A 23,023-nucleotide genomic window follows, 5' to 3' on the forward strand; every position below is an offset into this window, starting at 1 on the left:
CTGCCTTATCTGAGGATCAAATGGGCTAATGTTTGTGAAAGTGATAAAGTTCTCTCTAAATATGAATTGGGAAATACCTGTATTTCACTGATTGTTCACTTCCAACCCACACCATAGTTAGCACGTGGCACTAAATAACAAAAAGTTGAGTGCTTTCAGTGTACCAGGCAATGAGCAAGTGCTTTAAGCACTTTTTCTTAACTTCGTTTAATACTCATCACAACGTTACATGTCAGGTACTATTAGTATTCCACAAGTGGAAATGAAGGCACCAGTAATTGCCCCAAGGCCACACAGCTAGTAAAATTCTGAGCCAGGATTGCAACCCAGGCCGTTCAATTTCACAGCCCCAAAGCCTTAACATTGTGAATACACTGAGTCACACTCCATACGTAATTTTAGATTATTGAATGGAAGGTATAACGTTCTATGCACACATAAAAAGTTTGCTACTGTGTTTTATATACGGTAAATAAATGATGCAAATTAACTTTGCCATTGAATCAGAAAATTATCAGAAAGAAGCCTACAGAAGAAATCCATGTCATAAGTCTGAAAGTATCAAGAAAGCTTGGTTGTCTTCTAGATTAATCCACTAACTGCTGGAAACAAGCAGGTATAGGGATTGAGAACACCTGTTTTGGAGTCAGGCCTGCATTCAATCCTGGTTCTACCGCTTGCTAGCTATATAACAGACGTGTAAACCTCTTTAAGCCTCATCTGGATAATGTTTTGGTGTAAGGATGAAATAAGATAATTTATATAAGATGCTTAGCCTGGTATCTGGCACAGTGAGTACTCAATAAATGCTTGCTTTCATTATGGAAGCTTACTCTGTGGCCTTAGGGATGCGAATGACCCCTTCCCTGGGCATCAGTAGCAGGAAGTTGGGCTATGATTCCGAAGATCACTTTCCATTCTAACGATTTTTAGGTACTAGTAGGAGACAGCTGGATATCTGCGAAGCAATTGCGTCTCTGTGAATTCTGGCTTTCAGATTCTAGAATTTATGCTGTCCTCTGACTTATGAAATGAAAGCTCCTGAGGGGCTGATTAAAAAATGTTAACTGTGGCACTTGCATTATTGACACCATTAACCAGTCAGATAGATTAATGATAATCTGAGCTAGAGTAATTTGCCTGACAAAGCCATTGCAAAATCTGAGGCAAATGTTAAATCCATTACCTTTTAAAAAGCTATTGTGTTAAGGGGCTAAATAAACCTATATGAGCAAACAAGCATCACAGCTAATCGCTCAGAGACATATGGCATATATTTGTTCTAGTTGAGAGCCAGAAAACAGAAAATGAACAAAGATATTGGAATCAAATTTCAAAATCAACTTTTTGTTTCTCAACTTAAAAAGTTTTTATTGAATTGCAGTCAGCTTTTCATCTTCCTCAGTAACACAATTTGCTTTACTGGTTGAGGAAAAATCTATTAAGAATATCACATGTGTCTCTCTGCCACTTTTATCATATCAGTTCCAATCAGTAAACGTCTATAGAAGTCAGGAGACTAGACACTTGGATATGGAATTATAAATAAGATCTAGTCTCAATCACTGGGGAGAGAAACACACATGTAATCAAACTAACACAAAACCAGATACAAGGTGCCACATGCTACAATAGTGATGTAATCAAAGTGAAAGGGGAGGGTAAAGGAGAAATCGATGACTTCTGACCTGGAGGACCATGTAGAGTTTCACATGGTGATTGACATTTCAGTTGGAGCTTCAATTCAACAACTATTCTGTGAGTCTTTACTCTGGGTTAGGTATTGCTCTAGGTTCTGAGAATAACTCAATGAATAAAAGTGATAAAAATATCCTTGCCCACATAATGCTTATATTCTGGTGGCAAGAAAGGAGATTCAGGAAACAATAACTAAAACGTAATAACGCAGTGGTGAAAAATAAGAATGAAAAAGGACACTGGGAATGCTAGCAGTCAGATAAAACCTCCAAGAGAAAGTACCATTTCTGCAAAGACTTAGTGAAAGTTAGAGAATGATCCATGTGGATGTCTGAGGGAAGGAACATTCTAGGCAGACTGAAGAGCTAGTACAAAGGTCTTGAGGGAGAAGGATTCTTGGTATATATAGGAAATACAGAGAAGCCAGTGAGACTGGAGAGGAGTGAGCAGATAAGAAAACAGTAAACACAGTAAGTGATGAAGTTGGGAAGGTGAAAAGGGGCCAGATCAGGAAGGATTTCTGATTATTCTCTGAATGAGACAGGAAGTCATTGGAGGGTTTTGAAGATGAGAATTGACACAATCTAACTTGTGTTAACTCCAGGTTAACTCCAGCTGGTATGGTAAGAATAGACTTGAGAGGTTATAGCAATAGTTCACATGAGACCTGATCATAGTAAAAAAGAGGTAAGAAGTGGTAGGATTCCGTATATGTTTTATTTTCATTTATTTATTTGACTTCTTTTTTATTATGGAAAATTTTGAGCAATACAAAATTAGACAGAATGATACGATGAACCACTTTATTCCCATCACTCAGCTCAAAATAAATCACAAAAGCCAGTCTTTTAGTATTATTTTGTAGCAAATATCAGGTATCCTATTGTATCAAGGATTCAGGAGATATTTTGACAGTACTGCCAAGACTTGATGATGGATTTGATATAGAGTGTGAGAAAAAGAGAGGACCTAACAATGACTCCAAGGACTTTGGCCTGAGTAATGAGAAATATGCAGATTACACTGAGACGGAGGAACCTCTGGAATGATAAAGTTTTGGAAAGGGTTTGAGACTGAAGGAAAATGGGTATTTAGTTTTGTTTATAAGTTTTAGATGCTCATGATAAATCAAAGTTGAGAAATCAAGCAGGAATTTGGATATATGATTCAGAATTGCAGGTAAAATGTCAGGGTCAGATATACAAATCTGGAAGACATCAAGATAGTGACAGAATATAAAGTCACAAACTGGATGAAGCGAGATTTCCAAAGCCTGAGTCCTAGGGCAATTCAGTACAGGTCAGGGAGATTAGGAGTAAAAGAGCCTAAAAATGAGTGGCCAGAGGGACTGGAATAGAACCAGGAGAATGTATGTAATAGAATCCAAGGGAAGAACATGTTTCATGAAAGGGGAAGTGATCGAATGTGACAAAATTTGCTAACTATCCAAGTAATGAGAGGACCAGGAATTGACTATTGGGTTTAGCAACATGGATGTCACCTGGTAAACCTCGATAAGAACAGTTTCAGTGAAATACTAGGGACAGAATCATAACTGGAATATGAGGTAAGGTATTGGAGTGAAGTTAGACAACTCAAGGTATGTTGCTATAAAAGGGAACAGAATGAAGTGATAGGAAGAGAGAAATGGGATTGAGAGGGATGATTTGTTGAGATGAGATGGAAAATACCAATACATGCTTGTATGCTGAAGGGCATGATACCCCGAGGTGGGAAACATTGATGATGAGGAGAAACACTGGGCTGAAGCTTTGCTCTTTGGTTTTCAAGAAAGGATGGGATCTAGTGCATAAGTGAATGTCTGGCCCTGTTAAGAGCATGGGCAGTTCTTTTATAGCACTTTGAGGAAAGACAGATTATATGCTTAAAGACCCACTTAGGTAAATCAGACATGGAAGCTGGTACAACTTCTATTGCGATTGCTACTATTTTCCAGGAAATTAGAAGCAAGGTCAATTAAGAGTGAGGGAAAGAGGGAAGGTGTTGGAGATTTGAGAAGAGAGGAAAAGGTAGGAAATATCATTAGGATCGTGTATGAGAGAGGCTGACTGCTATGTGCAATGCAACCCCCAGCACCATGAAGAGGCAACTTCAGATAAGTAGTTATGAATTTCAAGACTAGTCAGCACAGCTACATATTTTCTTCCAGGTATATTCAGCTATAAGAGTGCAAGAAAAGGTAGGTAGAAAATTACATTTACTTGAGTTGATTTTGGCCAAGAAATTAATATTAAATGAGACAGTAAGAAGCAAAACATTGCTGTATGTCAGTCTTTATAATAATTGGCCATGGGGTTTTAGCTGTTTAACAAATGAAGGAAAACATGAAGGATGAGGGACAATGGAAATGCCATAGAATCAATGAATTGTAGGTCCCCATGGAATCAAGGTTTGTTGGAATCAGAGTCTTAAACGGAAGGTAGGAAAATGAGAGACTGAGATGAAAGTATGAGGTTCGAAATCGAGATCATGGAGAGGTTGCAGAGATTGGTGTTGACAAGGACCATGGTATGACCACAGGAATGACTATCCAAGAGGGTATGGAGGAAGGATCCATGGGCTTGAAAGGTAAGGAAGATATCAATAGATGAGTAAAGGATAAAATGGTTTTATTAGCCGGAGACAGTGAGCAGCTTTGAAAATAAATGGTTCATATAAAAAGAAATGGAAACCCATTGTTGTTAATTATTACTGTTACCACCATTACCTTTGGGCCTTATTTTCAGCCTCTCTTCCATATTGTCTTTGAGCTCACACTATTCTGAGACCCTCTGCCTTTGTGCAGTGACTGCCTTGGATGCTTTACTTGAATTCTTTCAATTAGTTCTCACAGCAATTCTGAAAGGTAGCATTCATCTTCCCTTTGTCCACCACAGCAGAGAAATGTTCTTCCTGGTTTTTACATAATCAAATATACAAAACTCACATGTCTGATAAAATAGTAGTACCATTTCCAAACCCAGCCATTTGGACTTAAGTGGTATATTTTTAATCTTCATAGGTTATAGGAATCACACTCTACCTATATATAGATTGGAGATAGACTTCCATTCAAGGGAGTTTGGTAGTTATTGTGTGCATGTCTTGACATAGAAATTTTATCATATTTAAATTTGAAACACTTTCACATTTTTAAGCAGTGAAGTCAGTGATCCAAACTGTATTTCAAAAAGATAGCTCGAGACAGTGAGATGGATGGATTAGAAGGTGAGAAGCTATTGTCAGAGATCAGGTAAGTGATGGTGGAGATGACAGAATACAGGGGCCATGGCTGAGCTGTGGCCAAGGTAGACCTGCCAGGACCTGATGACTAATGGCAGTGCTAAGATTCGGGGAGGAATAAAATATGACCTGGGGTTTCCTGCTTGGTCAACAGGATGGAAGGTACTAACATAAACCAAGAAATGTAAAGAAAAAGATACTTAAGGAGGAGACAGTGAGTATGGTTTTGGGCAGGGTGAATTTAAGGTGCCTCCAGGAAATCCATGTGGATACATGAAGACAAGGGGGCAAGAATTCTTACCTGTTTTCACAGCTGCATGCAAAGAACTTACAAGACATCTCATAAGGTCACAGAGTTAAACCATTGCAGAGATTCCACTAAAACAAATGCCTGCTTCTTCAGGTAATGAATGATCTTAGGGAACATATGTATATTTCTTTCCTTTCATTTTAAAGTCAGGTCAGATTGTAAAAGAAAATAGAAACTTAAAGATATACTTTGCTGCTGTGAACTGGAAAGAAAAGCATTTTGAGACGCAGCATGAGAGAAGTTGCAGTGTGCCATCCGATCATCACACTGCAGCATTTTGAGCTAAATACCACTCCAGCCAGCCCAAACTGTACTGTGCCTTTCAAATCATGAAGGGTTCCTCCAGGTCATTATGTGTTTAAAGCACTCACAGGTTTGAGAGACTAGAAGCCTCACACTTGAATCCTGGCTCCGCCCCCCCCACCCCCATTGTTCTCAATAGGCACTGGAAGGCTTGTGACAGCCATCCCATCTAGTCTCTTCTTCTCCAGAAGAACGAATAGTGAGAGTCAGGATCAGTGTGAGCTCAGCCTTGTCAACAACTAGGTCCCATCAGATTTGTCCTTTCTCTGTGTGTCTCTCTCTCCTTCACTCTCTCCCTTTCTTTCTCCTTCTCTCTCTCTACTTCCCCCATGCCACCATCATCCCCCCCACCAAATATTCCATATATGGAGATGCATAAAACAGGTCATATTTCCTTTGGCTGGAAAACTTTACAGAAAGTGAATGCGGTCCTCATTCAAGGATGAAAGAAGGGGACTTCCCTGGTGGCGCAGTGGTTAAGAGTCTGCTTGCCAATGCAAGAGACACGGGTTCGAGCCCCGGTCTGGGAAGGTCCCACATGCTGCAGAGCAACTAAGCCCGTGTACCACAACTACTGAACCTGTGCTCTAGAGCCTGTGAGCCACAACTACTGAGCCCGACTGCTGCAACTACTGAAGCCTGTGCACCTAGAGCCCGTGCTCCGCAACAAGAGAAGCCACCACAACGAGAACCCTGCTCACTGCAACAGAGAGTAGCCCCTGCTCGCCGCAACTAGAGAAAGCCCACACGCAGCAACAAAGACCCAACACAGCCAAAAATAAATAATAAAATAAAATAAAATAAATAATATTAAAAAAAGGAAAGGATGAAAGAAGAAGCTGCCACATCCCAGGAACCCCTGTGTACCACTGGATGTCCACTTTAGACTGGTTGTATATAAGAGGAGGTTTAAAATGGAAGAAAAGATGTGAAACTTGGAACTCAGCCAAGTCAACAGACAGCTATTTTATAAAGATCCTAGTTGCCCTATCAAAATCCTCATCTACTGAAGAACATAATGATGCTGTTCCCTCCCCGTGTGAGAGGCATAGGTAGGTCTGCTGAGTACATTTGAAATTAGGTGTTCTTCTCTACAGAATCTTGGGATTTAGCAACATATTGTTTCTCTGAAGCAAATTCAGCTTTTACATGCTGATCTCTTTGATCACCTTTAATCGGCAATATAAAAAAAACCCAAAAGTTGATGAGGAGAGAAACTTACAAAATGCTTAAAAAATAGAATGGGAAGGTCCATTAAGAAAGCTTCCTAGCTTTCTGATTCCTTCTAAGTGAGATGTTTACAGAGTGGCTTTATGCTTTAATCTTAAATAAAAATTTCCAAACATTGAACATGCTTATATTCAAATATACTAGTTCAAATGCCAATAATTAACAATATATAATAATGATACCAATCACATGGGCATTTGATAAATATTACAAAATTCCATTTCAAGCAGTATGGCAAACTAGATAGTGTGTGAAAAACCCTTCTGTTACAGCACACCTAAAATGCTGACAAAATTACCCAAAATCTCTTTTATTAAAAAAAAAAAATTATCCAGGAATTTGCTGGCAGCAAAGTTAAGAGAATTATCATAGTGGGAAAGCTGACTTGCGGGGCCGGTGTTTAACTGAGAGTATTTGCTTTTCAAGAGAAGTCTAGAGCTAGTAGCTTTAGAAACTAACAGGAGAAGAGACTAGGAAACAAATCTGCAGGTAAAGTTGGGTATAAGGTCTGATTGGAGAACCTTGCATACAGCCAGGATCCTGAAAGACCAAACTTCAGTGGATGAACTAGAAAGTGAAATTAGCCTCATGAGAGAATTGGTGAATACATGCCAGTCTCAGTCTTAGCTTAGTTGGAACAACAACAAAAAAGTCCCTCTAAAAATTGCTTACCACAAGTCTGAATTTACTTATTTAAGTTGATATGTTAAAAATGGCAGAAAAACAAATGTTATCACACTTAATGGATTTTCTGATAACTAATAAAATATCAGTATGAGACCTGTATGGACCAAATATACCTTAGCGAAAATTTGGTTTAATGTGGTCTCGTTTTGGTAAAGCAAATCCTCCCCTGAGAATGTACTTTAAACCTTGGCCTCAAAAATTCCCTCAGATAAATTTCTAAGGACTAGATTTAACAATCAAGAATCACTCAAACATGGGAAGAAGTAAGCCCCCATGAGGAAGAGTCAGCAGAAACACAAAGACTGCAGATATGAGAGTGATCAAATATAGAATATAAAATAAGTAAGTGTAATACATTTAATTAAATGGGGTATTATACAGTTTATTCTTATAGATTGGAACTTAGACTTATCATAGACTTACAAATCAAACTTCAAAGGCTTAAAACTGTGAAACATCTTAAAGAAAAAATGATGAGAAAAAACCCAAAAAGCAAAAAACAACAGTAGATTGTAATCTTGAAACGAGACGCACACAGCTCACTTTTATTTAGACAATGATGATATTAAGAACTTTTAGCAAATACTAGATACTCTTAAATGACCTTTGTAAATGCAACCTAATTTAATCCTAACAAAAACCTTCAAGGTAAGTACTATTATTTCCTCTTTATTAAAGAGTGAAGTAAGCTTTAGAGAAGTTATGTCATTTTCTTGAGATCACGTGATGTCAGTGACAGAGCTGAGATTGCACCCTGCCACACTGGTTCTCCCACACTTGGTTCTATCAATACACAGCCCAATTCTGTTCTCTGCTTACCACTTTGAAACTCAAGGAAATTAAAAAAACAAACAAAAAAACCTGATATCATATATTTACATGCTTGCTTTTTTTCAAGGAAGTTTTCTATAAATGATTGAATTTGATTCTGTACACAATCCTGCCTTAAAAAAAACCCACACAGGCAACAGAGACATGTTATCTCCACCGAGTAATGAGTGAAGGGCACAGAGGAGAGATTTCCCACAGTCTCCAAAGTTCCTGCTCAAGACCTCCCGCTGCCATCACGCCACAGTCTACATTTAAAGACCTGCTGGATTAAGCTGAATTTCATTGGTAGTACCTACCTGTTGTCACCTTCTCTGGAGTAAAAAACCGTGAAGGTTTGAATGTTCCCTTTTGCTTCTGCGGGTGGGCGCCAGCTGAGACGGACAAACCGACTGGAAACCAGGACAGGGACCACGTCTCTGGGAGCAGAAGGGAGGATGCTGGAGCTCGGGATAGCTAAGGAGGAAGGAGAGGAGGCTGTCAGAGGTGTTGGGACATGGGTAGGAAATGCATAGGAAGGCAAAGCAGACCCGTTAGCAAACATAGAATGGTATCTTCCCATAGATTCTAAATGAAGGAACAAAAGAGAAAGAAAAGAAACAATAAGTAGAATCAAAGGTATTAGAGTGTATATGTTAATCCTAAACTCCTAATTTATCCCTCTTCCACCCCTACTATATATAAAATAGATAACCAACAAGGACCTACTGTATAGCATGGAGAACTATACTCAATATTTTGTAATAACCTATATGAGAAAAGAATCTGAAAATAATATATATCTATATCTATATCTGAATCAGTTTGCTGTACACCTGAAACTAACACAACATTGTAAACCAACTATACTTCAATTTAAAAAAAAATGGGGACTTCCCTGGTGGCGTAGTGGATAAGAATCTGCCTGCCAATGGAGGGGACACAGGTTTGATCGCTGGTCCGGGAAGATCCCGCATACAGCAGAGCAACTAAACCCATGTGCCACAACTACTGAGCCTGCGCTCTAGAGCCTGCGAGCCACACTACTGAGCCCGCATGCTGCAACTACTGAAGCCCGCGGACCTAGAGCCCATGCTCCGCAACAAGAGAAGCCACCGCAATGAGAAGCCCGCGCACTGCAACGAAGAGTAGCCACCGCTCGTTGAAACTAGAGAAAGCCCGCGCGCAGCAACAAAGACCCAACGCAGCCAAAAATAAATAAAATTAAATCTTTAAAATGAAAAAAAAAGATGTATTAGAATTTCTTGGGGTTTATAAAAGATTGGCAAATTAATAACATATGATTCTACTGCATATTTGTCCAGTTTCTATTACTAAAGGGATCCATGACAATAAGGAAAAATGTTCTGTTAGGGCATGAAACAGGGAAACATAGACTTACAAGCTTTTTTTTTTTTGCTGCACCGAGCTGCTTGTGGGATCTTAGTTCCCCGACCAGGGATCGAACCCAGGCCCAAGTCATTGAAAGCGCCGAGTCCTAACCACTGGACCACCAGTGAATTCCCTACAGGTATTGATAAATGCTTCAGGTAACCAACTAGTTATTACAAAACCTTACTCCACTCAGACGAAGCCCATTTACACTGTTTTAGATACAATTTGAAGGACCTTGTTCTTGTATTTTCAAAGATCAGAGAAAATTACAAGTAGCAAATTAAATGTTGATGAGAGATAAAAAGTAGAAGCAGTTCTCATGGACTACCTGCTAGTAGAAGAAATGACAAAAAAATTCCACCAGACATCAAGATGTACCATTGTACCATGCTTGTTTAGTATCACCATATTTATAGCCAAATTTAATGATTGTTATTTATAGGAATAACTGAATCATCCACAGTGGGAAAACTGGTTTTTCAAACACCTGAGGCATTTATAATCTGTAATAGATGTTTGTAATAGATGTGTGTGTGTGCGTGTATGTGTTTGTGAATTCATAATTTATATTTGCTGGATAGCTCTATTTTATTCTTATTTGTTCAAGTTCCCAAGTCTAAAGAACACGTATTTCATTTTGACAGGTGATTCCTAGCCCCAAAGCAGAAGTACCCATGTGTCTACATTTAGTCTTCAAACTGGCTTTGTGGGCCATTTTCTCTAGTTTCTTACCGAAGTTCAGTCTCCATTCTTGCATTTACTTTCTCCAGGGGCTGGCTGAGTGGGCATTCCTGCCGTAAACTAAACTCCTGTTAGCTGGAAAATCCATTTGGGGGGCGGGGGGAATACCGCATTTCCCAATGGTTCCAGAAACTATCAGTTTACAATACAAGTTAGAACCAGAAACAGAGGTTCTCAAGAACTGCAAAAAGCTTTCAAAGTTATTTCTGGCTCCATAGATTCTAAGCCAACTTCTTTGTAGATACAATTTCCCTTGCTTTCTTTCTTTTTTTTTTTTAAAGTTTTTATTGGGGTATAGTTGATTTACAATGTTGTATTAATTCAGGTGTACAGCAAAGTGAATCAGTTATACATGTACATACATCCACCTTTTTAATATTCTTTTCCCATATAGGTCATTACAGAGTATTGAGTAGAGTTCCCTGTGCTATACAGTAGGTCCTCATTAGTTATCTATTTGATATATAGTAGTGTGTATATGTCAATCCCCAATCTTCCAGTTTATCCCTCCCCTTGCTTTCTTGATCAGCACAGTATTTGAAATAAATGGAAGACTGATGGTAAGCTAGTCGATCTTTTATGGCAGGGTAATAAGGGGAGGGGGAGAGATTGATGCCTGGATAGGGAGCATCTCTCTCAAAAATATGGGTGATATTAAGCCTCTTGACAAAAACCTTTGCTTCCACACACCATGGACAGCTCAAACTAGCACACTGAAGTGAATTTATCCTCTCCCTGCCCCCCTCACTGACCCCCTCAGCCTGCTTCTCTTCCTGGGCTGCTTAACTCAGTTGTGTCTACACTTTCTTCTCAAATCTACAGCCTAGAATCCTGAAATGTATCCCCTATTCCCGACTCACCCTCACTCACGCCTTTGAGGATTCCCCTTCCTGGACATCTGCTACATCTACTCTCTCTTATCTCCACGTCCACACTCCTATCCATGCTGTCGCTGTCATTCTCTCTCAACAGACTCACCACAGCTGTCTTCCAGCTCCTCTGCTTTCCTTCCACTCACCTCCCTCAAATGTATTCTCTGTACAGCATCCAGAATCAACGTGTCAAAAGACACACCTGCTCATATCCCTCTACTATTTCTCCTCGGTGTCTGCTCTTTACCTCAGAGAAACTCTAAACTTCTCAATCTGCCTGTTGGCCTTGCTCCTGTTTACCATTTTTCTTGGTTTGGCTTCCCCCATCAAGATGCCCTAAGAAGCGGATTTAAGTGCACATACTTTATTTGGAAGGTGATCACAGGAAAGACCAGTGGGGACTTGGGAAGAGAGACCGGGCAGGGAGGGAAGGCTAGAAAGAGTGAGTTATCTGACTGGTTGTCATTCAGGGTAACTGAAGGGCAACGTTACTGGAGACTCTGGGTGACAATGCAGCACAGGACTCTAGAGAAGTATGTCCCTGAGGGAAGCATGTTGGGGGATTTATCTACCCACTCTTCCTCCACTGTAGGCTGAGCATAATCCCAGGGAAATAACCTTCCTGCACAATAGCCTCGTGAGTTCTGTTGCCAGAAAAATAACAGCTTTGGGCAGAGGCTTGCATGTGTCCATATCAGCTCTACTCATTCAGCAGATATTCACAGAGCGCCTATCCTATGCCAGCCGTTCTTCTAGCACAGAGGAGATGAGGCCACTGTTCTCATGGGACTCACATGATGTGCCCTGGCTTTTTGATGCTTACACTGAACATGCTCTCTCCAGGCTGAACCCCTGGCAGTTCCCCAGGGCCTTTGCACAGGCAGTTCCCACTCAAGCCCATCTCATTCACTTAAATCCTACTTTCCTCTTGAATTAGTTTAGATGGGTTTCCTCTGGAAAGACTGATTCAAAGTTTTTGTCAAATAGCTAACAGACATATAGTTAATATCTATAATAAAAAAGAATGTCTGAAAATCAATAAAATAATGAATAACTTTATTTAAAAATAGGGTTCAACCTGACAATAATAAAAGAAATGTGTATTTAAACAAAATCTAAAAAAAAAAAAAAAATCTGTCAGAATAAACTATTTAAAAATCTGTCAGGGACTTCCCTGGTGGCACAGTGGTTGAGAATCCACCTGCCAGTGCAGGGGACACGGGTTCGAGCCCTGGTCTGGGAAGATGCCACATGCTGCAGAGCAACAAAGCCCGTGCACCACAACTACTGAGCCTGTGCTCTAGATCCTGTGAGCCACAACTACTGAAGCCCGCACGCCTAGAGCCCGTGCTCCGCAACAAGAGAAGCCACCACAATGAGAAGCCCGTGTACCGCAATGAAGAGTAGACCCCGCTCACCACAACGAGAGAAAGCCCACGTGCAGCAATGAAGACCCAACACAGCCAAAAATAAATAAATAAATATATTAAAAAAGAAAAAAAAGGTTTAAAAAAAGAAATCTGTCAGAGTAGCACGACTCTAAAGACATTCATATAAAACGTTGGCTAGGGTATAGCACCCTCATGTTATCAGCTGAAGTTTGTAAGAGTACAATCTTTTTTAGAAGTCAATTTGGCAAAATACTTTAAAATGAAAAATATTCATACCATTTGACCAAACATTCTCATGTCTGTAAATTTATCACTTCAAAAATAGCAAATACCCCCTTTATCAATGAATCCATGTTAAAATCACAGTTAGCATGTTTTCTCAAAATGTAATACCTATACATCTCACCACTTTAAAGAAAATGGGATCCTTTCAATTTTTTTTTTTTTTTTAATAAAAGATTTCTTAAAAACAAAATGTGAACAATGATGGCTTGGAAAACTCTTTTGAGAATTTTCAAGAAGTTAGAAAGATAAGTTTTCAAAGAACAGGAAAGAAATTTTCAAATCCTTTTCTGCCAAGAGCACTCTGCTTATAGATGGTACCACATCAAAAATGAGTTGGTTTCTCCACCCATTCAGAGGCTGCCAACAAGGAGGGTGATGGGGGTCCACACAGATGCTTTTTGCTCCAGGCTTCCAAAGTGTCTTCTCACAGAGCTAGTCTAGACTCGATTTATCAGACAAAGCTCAGGAGAGAATTAATCATGGACTCTTTACCTCAATTTCAACAGTCGTTATATGAAAAGGAAGGGACACGTTTTTAACAAAGGAACGGCTTCTTATTTTATACAAGAGAAATCATTTTTGTTCTTAGTAATCCTTCATGCTTTCTCTCAACGGTAACTTGTCATCATATAAGTTCTCAATAAAGAACCAATCAGGACTTCTTTTCTTTGCTCTTGGAGGCCTAATCTCCAGTCTGGCCCTAATCTCCCTGACCCATTACTGTTGTCATGGTTACAGCTTCTTTATCTATTGTCATGGAGAAGAAGAGGTGAATTTGCCACAGTATAACATAGTTTTTTGTTTTTTTTTTAAAGACCCTCTTTTAAAAAAATTTTATCATAGCAACATCCGGAAAGGAGGTGATTTCTTAAGATAATGTAAATCCAAAGAATAGATAGTTTTGAAACTCAAAACCAATAATAATAACATTTTTGTGATGTCATTGCAACATCATTGATAACGATTACAATATTGGGTTAATTTTTCTGTAAATCTACATTCCCTCTAGATACCAGAGATGCTTTCTTTCTGTTGGATTTTTAATATACAGTGTTTATGGACATTAAGTTTTCTCTGAGCTTATTAACAATGCCTGACCTCCAATCCCTGTGAGACATATGAAAGATGATAAGACATATTCATAAAAACACAAAAATATTTAATTTGCATTAAACATCATACAACCAACCCTGTTACTCCCCATGTCTATTTTTATTTTATAGAACTAAAATACTATACATGTAGAAACCAGATCAGCCAGATGCTTTATTTATTGCATCTTTTTATTAGCTGGAAGATTAGATAAAAATAAAATATAAACAGAGAACATTAGTGAAATGATAGGATCATCTAACTGCTAAGGGCAAACATCTATGTCTTTTCCTTTTGGACTTTTTTCTTGTTGTTATTCCTTTGACACCAAACTCTAGCTTTTAATTGTCTAAATGGAGAAGTAGATAACATTTAAATTGTAGTTTGGAGTTTTTATAGTTCACAAAGTAATTTCACAAGCTTACCGAAAAAAGCTTGGCTGTATATGGTTGAAAATGACAAAGACTAATATTTTTTTTCTAAAGTTCCACATTATTTTCAAAATTCAAAGAATCATGGCTTTTGAGCTAGTGTATTACAAATTTTAATAAATCTAAGAAATGTGGACTAAAAAAATAGTGATTTGAAACCATTTTTCATTTTTGGTTAGTATGAGATAGCAATGAATGAACTGTACAATATCTCATTAAACCTAAATATTTACATGAAATAACTTACTGGATTAGTATCTAAAAACAAGTAACCATTATTTATTGAATGTCTATAATCTCCTATGGTTATTCTTGAAGTGAAGAATTAATTATTTTTAAACCATGAATTTTGTCTTGGGAGAGCCTGGAACTAATTTGAAGACATAAGGTATATGCATGCAAGACAATTATAAAGTTTGAGACAGTCTCTTAGTTACAAACGTGTTCCATTCTAAGTGTTTTGGCAGGATGGTTGTTTAGAAATCAGAACACACTTTCTCACTAAACCATTTCTATTCTGTTCCCAGAAACCTATTTAATTCATCATTTTATAAACTATCCATAGTAAGAGTGCTATGGAGTTGGATCATACATGTATGAATTTTCTTTGGTAAATCAATGCATGTAACCAATAATGAATCCATTCAATATTCACAGATGGATGAGGACATGTAAGGCAAGGTGTGAAGGCCTGTTTTAATCCGTTTCCCAATTCCAGGGAGGAAGGCCAGCTCGGGAATTCTCCCTGCCTCCGCTTTACCCTCAAGGACCTATCTCCTCCCACCTCCAACATGGCTCCTCCCATCCCAGTCTACTGTCTCAGTTGTCTTGGGCAGCATTAAGCCTGATAAAGGATCCAGTTGAAGGTCTCTGGGGTTGAGAAGCTAGCCTTGAGGAGTTTCCAAAGGCTTCAGTTGCAGGCCTGGTTCCTTGCTATCTCTCAACTCTCCAAGCTGAACTTGCTGGGTTCCATGAGAACCTCATGCTTTTACCTCTGCTACTTCCGTGTGCTGAACCTGAGCTGGATGGAATTCCTCCCTCCAACTGCTTTGCTGCTCTGACCTGGGCTTCTTGAGTTCAGCCTAGGAGTCACCTCACTGATCCCCATCCTGACTTAGGTGCCTCTGCTGAGCTTTCACACAAGAAGAATAAGCAGCCCCTCAGGACACGTCCTACACTGCACTGTTGTGGTCTAGTCACTTTTTTGTATCCTATCCCAAAGGATATGCTTGGTAAGAATAGGTACCAAGTCTAAACCGTTCACCACAGTTTAATCCCCAAATCTAGTGCACTGTATTTAGTCACATCCTAGGCATCCAACGCATTCTTGCAGTTGTTAGCTAAATGAAAGGCTTTGCAAACTTGTGAAATTACGATGTTTAGACTTTGATTAGAAAATTTCATTTTGCCACCATGAAAAATGGGTATTTGAGATTAGGTACTGGAAGGGGACTGAGCTATCACTGCAAGCTTGTTATGCTAATCATTATTACTCTGCTAATAAATTACAAAGTGGAGTGAAAAACTGAACTCAGAGGGAGGTTTCCAGGGAATGTAGGCTAGTGGTATAAGAATATTTCATTTTGGATCAAACAGGGGAAAATATTTCTGAAATCCAACTATGTACCAAACAATGTAAAACATGTGTTCATATAGGAATGTTTCTAAGAGCAATAACACTTTCATTAAGAAGCAGAAAAGAAGCCTGGAAAACTGGTTTGGCCTGACCTGTGCAGCCCTGACCTGGGGATCTGTTATAAGAAGTCTGATGCTTATCCCAGGACCACACATCAAAGAGAATTGCCAGGCCAAGGTAGTATGCTAAGAAAAATTACCTATGGCCACACAAAGAGATAAGAAGAAAAACAAATTCTGGAAAGTATTATCATTTTAGCAGAGATAACTACATCTCTCTGAGTTTAAAGTCTTTTCAAAAGACAAAATGAGAAGAAAAAAATAATATCAGGTGAACTGGTCAACCATCACACGTGTGAATGAATGTGTTTACAATCTGTACATTGTATATATGTAAACGCATATGTTGTATGCTTTTAATGCTTTCTTTATTTTCACTTTGTTTATTTAGGGAAATATCTTTTAAAGAGTTTATCCAAAATGGAGCAAGAGTCACAAGCAGTTTGTGGAGGTGGTTAATCCATCAGTTATGTAAACAAATGGTTTTGACTAGAAAACTGAAATTAAATAGACATGATGTTGGATCCCTGCTCTGACACTCTGTGACTATGTGACTTGAGAAGTTATTTAGCTTCTTTGAAGATTATTTTCCATGTTTAAAAACTGATCCAAAATATTTAACATGCAGGGTTGACTGATGATGAGAGATGGACTTTAAGGGCTGCTCACAGCCCCTAGTATATGATTTGTATTCAGTAAATGGTATTTTTTACTTCTCTATCTTTAGATCCAGGGAGCAGAAAGTCTGTTTTTGCTGGCCCAATGTCAAGTTGTCAGGCTGGAAATCTAGACACCCTACTGTAAAGGCTTTAAGAAGGATTTGGGCTCTGATAGGTCAAGTGAGTTGGGGATAAGAGTGCTTCCTATATCCAAGGACAGGACTTGGTCCCCTCCATCTCTGTGCCTATTTCCCTTATCAGGTAGAAGAGAAAAATTCATCCTTTGTTTTCCCTCTTTATCATCACACATGTCTCCTCCCACAAGAGTTTACTTCATTTCAGGTCTTCTTTCCTTCTCTGTATTTTCTTACTAATCACTGTAGCCTTTCCATCTGTCACTATTCCAGGGTTTTACGAGGCCATCTTTAATCATCTCTCCCATCAATGTCTCTCCCCAGCATCTTTCACCAACTTCAGGAGAGCTACACTTCTACCCAATCCCCAGCTCGCTTTGCTTCCATCCTTTCCCTTGAGTTTATGTCACTGAATTCCTAGTCATTGTTTATCCCTTCTCCATGCCCAGGGACCCCAAAAGTGCCATTTCAATCATTCCCCTGTCACCAGAGCTTCCTCTAGGGATAAAGACTGACAAGTGACACCTCTCCTCCCATCTCTCATGTGCCTTTATGATCATTCACCTCATCCCAACCATATGGTGCTTTGTCCCGACTGCCATGCAGTCCTCTTCTCCAGCCATGGAGAACATCTAAAGAACACAAATCAGATACCTCTAAAGCTACAAATCAACATGGCAGGCTTTAAGAAGCAGTGCTTTTCCATGCAATTTCCTTTGATAATAAGACACTACCAATGTAAAATAGCTGACAGTCTGTGTTGTTAAGGGAAAAAAAAGAATTGAGTCAGTGCTAGAGCATTTTAATTTTTGTTGTTGTTGTTAAGTAACTGAATTCTTCCAGTAAGAAATTTAAGAAAAAGTAAGTTGAAGATAATGCAAATTACATAAGAAGAACTAAAGGTTTAAGCTACTCTCTTTAGTAGCGTAGGTACTTTTAACAACTGCTTTTACTGTTTCAGAATAACAAGTGACAAAAGAAAAAAAAAAAAAACTCCAATTTGATGGTTCAATGAGTTCTACTAATGGCAAACTTCCAACTCGGTCCATGGGATTTAAAAATTTATTTATTTTATTTATTTATTTTTGGCTGCGTTGAGTCTTCGTAGCTGCTCACGGGCTTTCTCTAGTTGCGGTGAGCAGGGGCTACTCTTCGTTGCGGTGCGCGGGTTTCTCATTACGGAGCATGGGCTCTAGGTGCGCGGGCTTCAGTAGTTGTGGTGCATGGGCTTAGTTGCTCCGTGGCATGTGGGATCTTCCCAGACCAGGGCTCAAACCCATATCCCCTGCATTGGCAGGCAGATTCTTAACCACTGAGCCACCAGGGAAGCCCCAGTCCATGGGATTTAAAATAGATTTCTAAATTATTTATTTAAGAGTACTGTGTAAGTATAGTCATAGAAATGCTATACCAGGATGGGCTGCTTTCAATGTTCTGAAGTGTCTTTGAGAGTCATAATTTCAGACTGACCTTCACCAAATGCCATGTCTCCTATGGACAGGATGAGAATGAGTGTGAGGAGACTGAAGGCTGGGGGCACTGGCAAGATGTGGAGGTTTACTGAGCATCTGTGTGCCGTACACTTGACTCTAACCCCTAGCTATTCACCCTTGAATTTTATAGCTACCAAAACAAATTAACGGGAAAGAAAAATAAAATGAATAAAGGAGAATATAAAGCAAAGATAAATTATTACTTATTCCGATTAAGTTTATACAAGCAGAACATTATATCACTGCTATAAAGCCACCATAAAACAACAGGGGGCAGAGAATGTGTATGAATGATGTTTCCTTAGATCCCTGTTTCTTTTTGAATGTGTCCTTCTAAGCCTATATACAGCTGAGAGAGATGGACAGACAGACCAATTCTATTACAGTCCCCTCTCTGGGAAATAAGATGGTGAGCATGGAGAATTTGCAACCACAGCTGAGTGCTTACTCATGTAAGCTCATCCTTTCTCTTTTTTAATGTACTGCAGTGAGGAAAATGATAGTAAAACTGTAAACCATAAAAGAGGCTTATTGGCCTGAACCTAGCATTCATTCTTCAAATCTATTAAGTAGGTGAACAAAAGAAATAACTACCAGAGATGATTGATTAAGTAATAAAAACACATTAGATAATCTTAAATTGTGGATGTGCATTAAATGCCAGTATTCTCCTTGGTCACTCTAAATAGAACAATATTAATTCCTGCAGAAAAGATGGATCTTTTAAAAAGTCTTGTTAGATTTTTTTTTTAATCATTCAATATGTTGATTTGCCTAAAGACCCATATCAATTTGAATTATGGCAGGTAAAATAATCCAATAATTCAAAATATAACATAAGGCATGTGAAATTCTGAAATATAAGATACAGGTGTTCATCCACCATAACAGAGGTATCTATTTTAAGTTTGACTCCTGGTTGCTACTCTAGCTAAAGCAAAACATGTGCTTGGCCTGTGTTCACATGTTCATCAGCATCAAGTAAGAGGTATGATGGATGACATTTTTTTTTCTGAAGTAAAGTAAGAATCCTGGGATTGCAATTAGGAGACAGCCTATATTCTCCATGAGTTAGTAGCTGGGCAATTATTTTCTAGGGTGCAGATAGGTTAATCCCTAAGGTTGCTACTACTAAGGTTCTGTTATGTTAGGAAGCAACAATAACTTCCATCTCTGTCTCTTTTCTCTCTTCTTTTTTCTACTTTTTTATTTCTCTCTTTTTTCCCCTTTTTTCTTTTGAAAGTGACTCATCCAAATCTGAGACAGAATTTGGAACCCAATGGCAGCCTAACTATCTAGTTCAGGGGTGAGAGCTGGGTTTAAAGAAAACATGATATGGAAAAAGTTTGGAATTAGAGTCACTATTGATTATGGGAGGCTCAAAACAGTGGAATTCTGTGCCAGGGTCACTACTGATTACATGACTTCATTATAATGCCTTCTGTCTCTGGATTTTTCCCAGTGTCAAAATGTTGCATGAGCATCCCTCTTCTTCAATATGACCATGAAGACACAAAATATAGCAGATGATGCACATAAAAAAAAAAAAAGTACTTTGAATTCAGTTAAACACAGTCTAAAAATAAAGAGGAAAACAAATGGCACCAGCCCCTGCTGTGACTATTTTACCACCTTAATAAACATGAGAATTTTCTACATTAAGCTAAAATATAGACTGTCCTTGCACAGGAAGGCTCAATAATCTTAGAAATGAAATTTACACTAGAAAGATCTATAAATCTCTACCTCAAGAGGCAGATCTGAGAGTGAGAGTTTAAGGGCTTATTGGAGTCAAACAGGACACATTGACTTACTCTCTGTGTGATACTGGATGAGATGCTAAAAGTTTCTGTGCACTACTGCAAAGAGAGTCAGAAAGAACAATAGGCCAGAATATCAGAATAGAGTGTCCAGAAATAAATGTAAAAAAAACCAAACATCAGAAAGCTGCTCAAGAAAAAACAGAGGGGAATACATTCTGCTATTCAAGTGGGGAGGCAGTTCTCAGAATATGACAAAAACAGAACCCATGAAGAAAACTCTTGATAAATATGACTGTATTGAAACCAAAACTTTTGTATGGAAAAGCATAATAAATGACATTGAAATATGAATTAGAAACTGGGACAATATTTTTAATAATATTAAAAAGGATTGACTTGCTTAATATGCAAATAGCTGTCACAAATCAATTGAACTAAGCACGAAGCCAATAAGTTAGAGAGTTAGAAAAGATGGGGAAGTAGTATCAGTATATAACTTTTATTTCAATATATTCAAAAATTCCAAGACCTCAAATAGCCAAAGCAATCTTGAAAAAGAAATATGGAGCTGGAGGAATCAGGCTCCCTGACTTCAGACTATACTACAAAGCTACAGTAATCAAGACAGTATGGTACTGGCACAAAAACAGAAATATAGATCAAAGGAACAGGATAGAAAGCCCAGAGACAAACCCATGCACATATGGTCACCTTATCTTTGATAAAGGATGTAAGACTATACAACGGAGAAAGGATAGTCTCTTCAGTAAGTGGTGCTGGGAGAACTGGACAGCTACAAATAAAAGAATGAAATTATTAGAACACTCCCTACCATACACAAAAATAAACTCCAAATGGATTAAAGACCTAAATGTGAGGCCAGGCACTATAAAACTCTTAGAGGAAAACATAGGCAGAATGCTCTATGACATAAATCACAGCAAGATCCTTTTTGACCCAGCTCCTAGAGAAATGGAAATAAAAAAAAATATAAACAAATGGGACCTAATAAAACTTCAAAGCTTCTGCACAGCAAAGGAAAAAAGACGAAAAGACAACTCTTAGAACGGGAGAAAATATTTGCAAACGAAGCAACTGACAAAGGATTAATCTCTAAAATATACAAGCAGCTCATGCAGCTCAATATCAAAAAAACAAATAACCCAATCCAAAAATGGGCAGAAGACCTAAATAGACATTTCTCCAAAGAAGATATACAGATTTCCAACAAACACATGAAAGGATGCTCAACATCACTAATCATTAGAGAAATGCAAATCAAAACTATAATGAGGTATCACCTCACACAAGTCAGAATGGCCATCATCCAAAAAACTTACAAACAATAAATGCTGGAGAGGATGTGGAGAAAAGGGAACCCTCTTGCACTGTTGGTGGGAATGTAAATTGATACGGCCACTATGGAGAACAGTATGGAGGTTCCTTAAAAAAATAAAAATAGAACTACCATATGACCCAGCAATCCCACTACTGGGCATATACCCAGAGAAAACCATATTTCAAAAAGAGTCATGTACCCCAATGTTCACTGAAGCTCTATTTACAATAGCCAGGACATGGAAGCAACCTAAGTGTCCACTGACAGATGAATGGATAAAGAAGATGTGGCACATATATACAATGGAATATTACTCTGCCATAAAAAGAAATGAAATTGAGTTATTTGTAGTGAGGTGGATGGACCTAGAGTCTGTCATACAGAATGAAGTAAGTCACAAAGAAAAAGCAAATAGTATGTTAACACATATATATGGAATCTAAAAAAAAAAAAAAAAAAAAAAAGGTCCTGAAGAACCTAGGGGCAGGACAGGATAAAGACACAGACGTAGAGAATGGACTTGAGGACATCAGGATGGGGAAGGGTAATCTGGGATGAAGTGAGAGAGTGGCATAGACATATATACACTACTAAATGTAAAATAGATAGCGAGTGGGAAACAGCCTCACAGCACAGGGAGATCAGTTCAGTGCTTTGTGTCCACCTATGGAGTGGGATAGCGAGAGTGGTAGGGAGACGCAAGAGGGAGGAGATATGGGTATACATGTATACATATAGCTGATTCACTTTGTTTTAGAGCAGAAACTAACACACCATTTTAAAGCAATTATACTCCAATAAAGAAGTTAAAAAAAAGAAAGAAAAAGAAAATTCCTATTATCTCCTCCACAGAGCAACTATTTTGTTTTTATTTTTTTAATTTTTATTGAAGCATAGTTGATTTACAATGCTGTTTTACTTTCAAGTGTACAGTGAAGTGATTCAGTTATATATATATATGTGTGTGTGTGTGTGTGTGTATGTGTGTGTATATATATATTCTTTTTCATTATAGGTTATTACAAGATATCGAATATAGTTCCCTGTGCTATACAGTAAGTCCTTGTTGTTTATTTTACTCATAGCAATTATTAATTCCACCAGAAATAATTATTTCACTATAATGGATGTCATCATGAAAATACAAAGTACTCTAGCCTTCACCTTCAAGAATGTAAAAACTCATTAAGCTTCAAATGAGAAGGAAACCATAAATCTCACACTTTTGGTTATTTAAAGCTAAGAGTAAATGATATATTATATTCACAAGTAAATATTTTGACAGGGGAAAAAAATTAGTTGTACAGAGTTTAGAGCTCCATGCCACACTTACTGAGACATTTCTAAATTATGAATATGTAGTTTGGAATTCTGTAGCTATTTTGTAATAAGAATGAAGAGGTGGTTATGAAAGTTCCCTCCATACTATAGTTGTGTCAGGACAGAGATTAAATC

The 23,023-nt window shown here is 38.3% G+C and overlaps 1 protein-coding gene across 1 annotated transcript in view; it reads right to left on the bottom strand.

Moving 5' to 3' along the window:
- DCC (DCC netrin 1 receptor) overlaps positions 1 to 23,023 on the bottom strand; it is a 781,864-nt gene that overhangs the window by 381,587 nt on the left and 377,254 nt on the right. The window contains exon 8 of the mRNA XM_061169229.1: positions 8,599 to 8,755. Within this exon, the coding sequence (XP_061025212.1) occupies positions 8,599 to 8,755 (157 nt within the window). The remainder of the gene's footprint in view (positions 1 to 8,598; positions 8,756 to 23,023) is intronic.

The sequence above is a fragment of the Eubalaena glacialis genome, chromosome 15 (genome assembly GCF_028564815.1).
Source record: "Eubalaena glacialis isolate mEubGla1 chromosome 15, mEubGla1.1.hap2.+ XY, whole genome shotgun sequence".
Classification (NCBI taxonomy): domain Eukaryota; kingdom Metazoa; phylum Chordata; class Mammalia; order Artiodactyla; family Balaenidae; genus Eubalaena; species Eubalaena glacialis.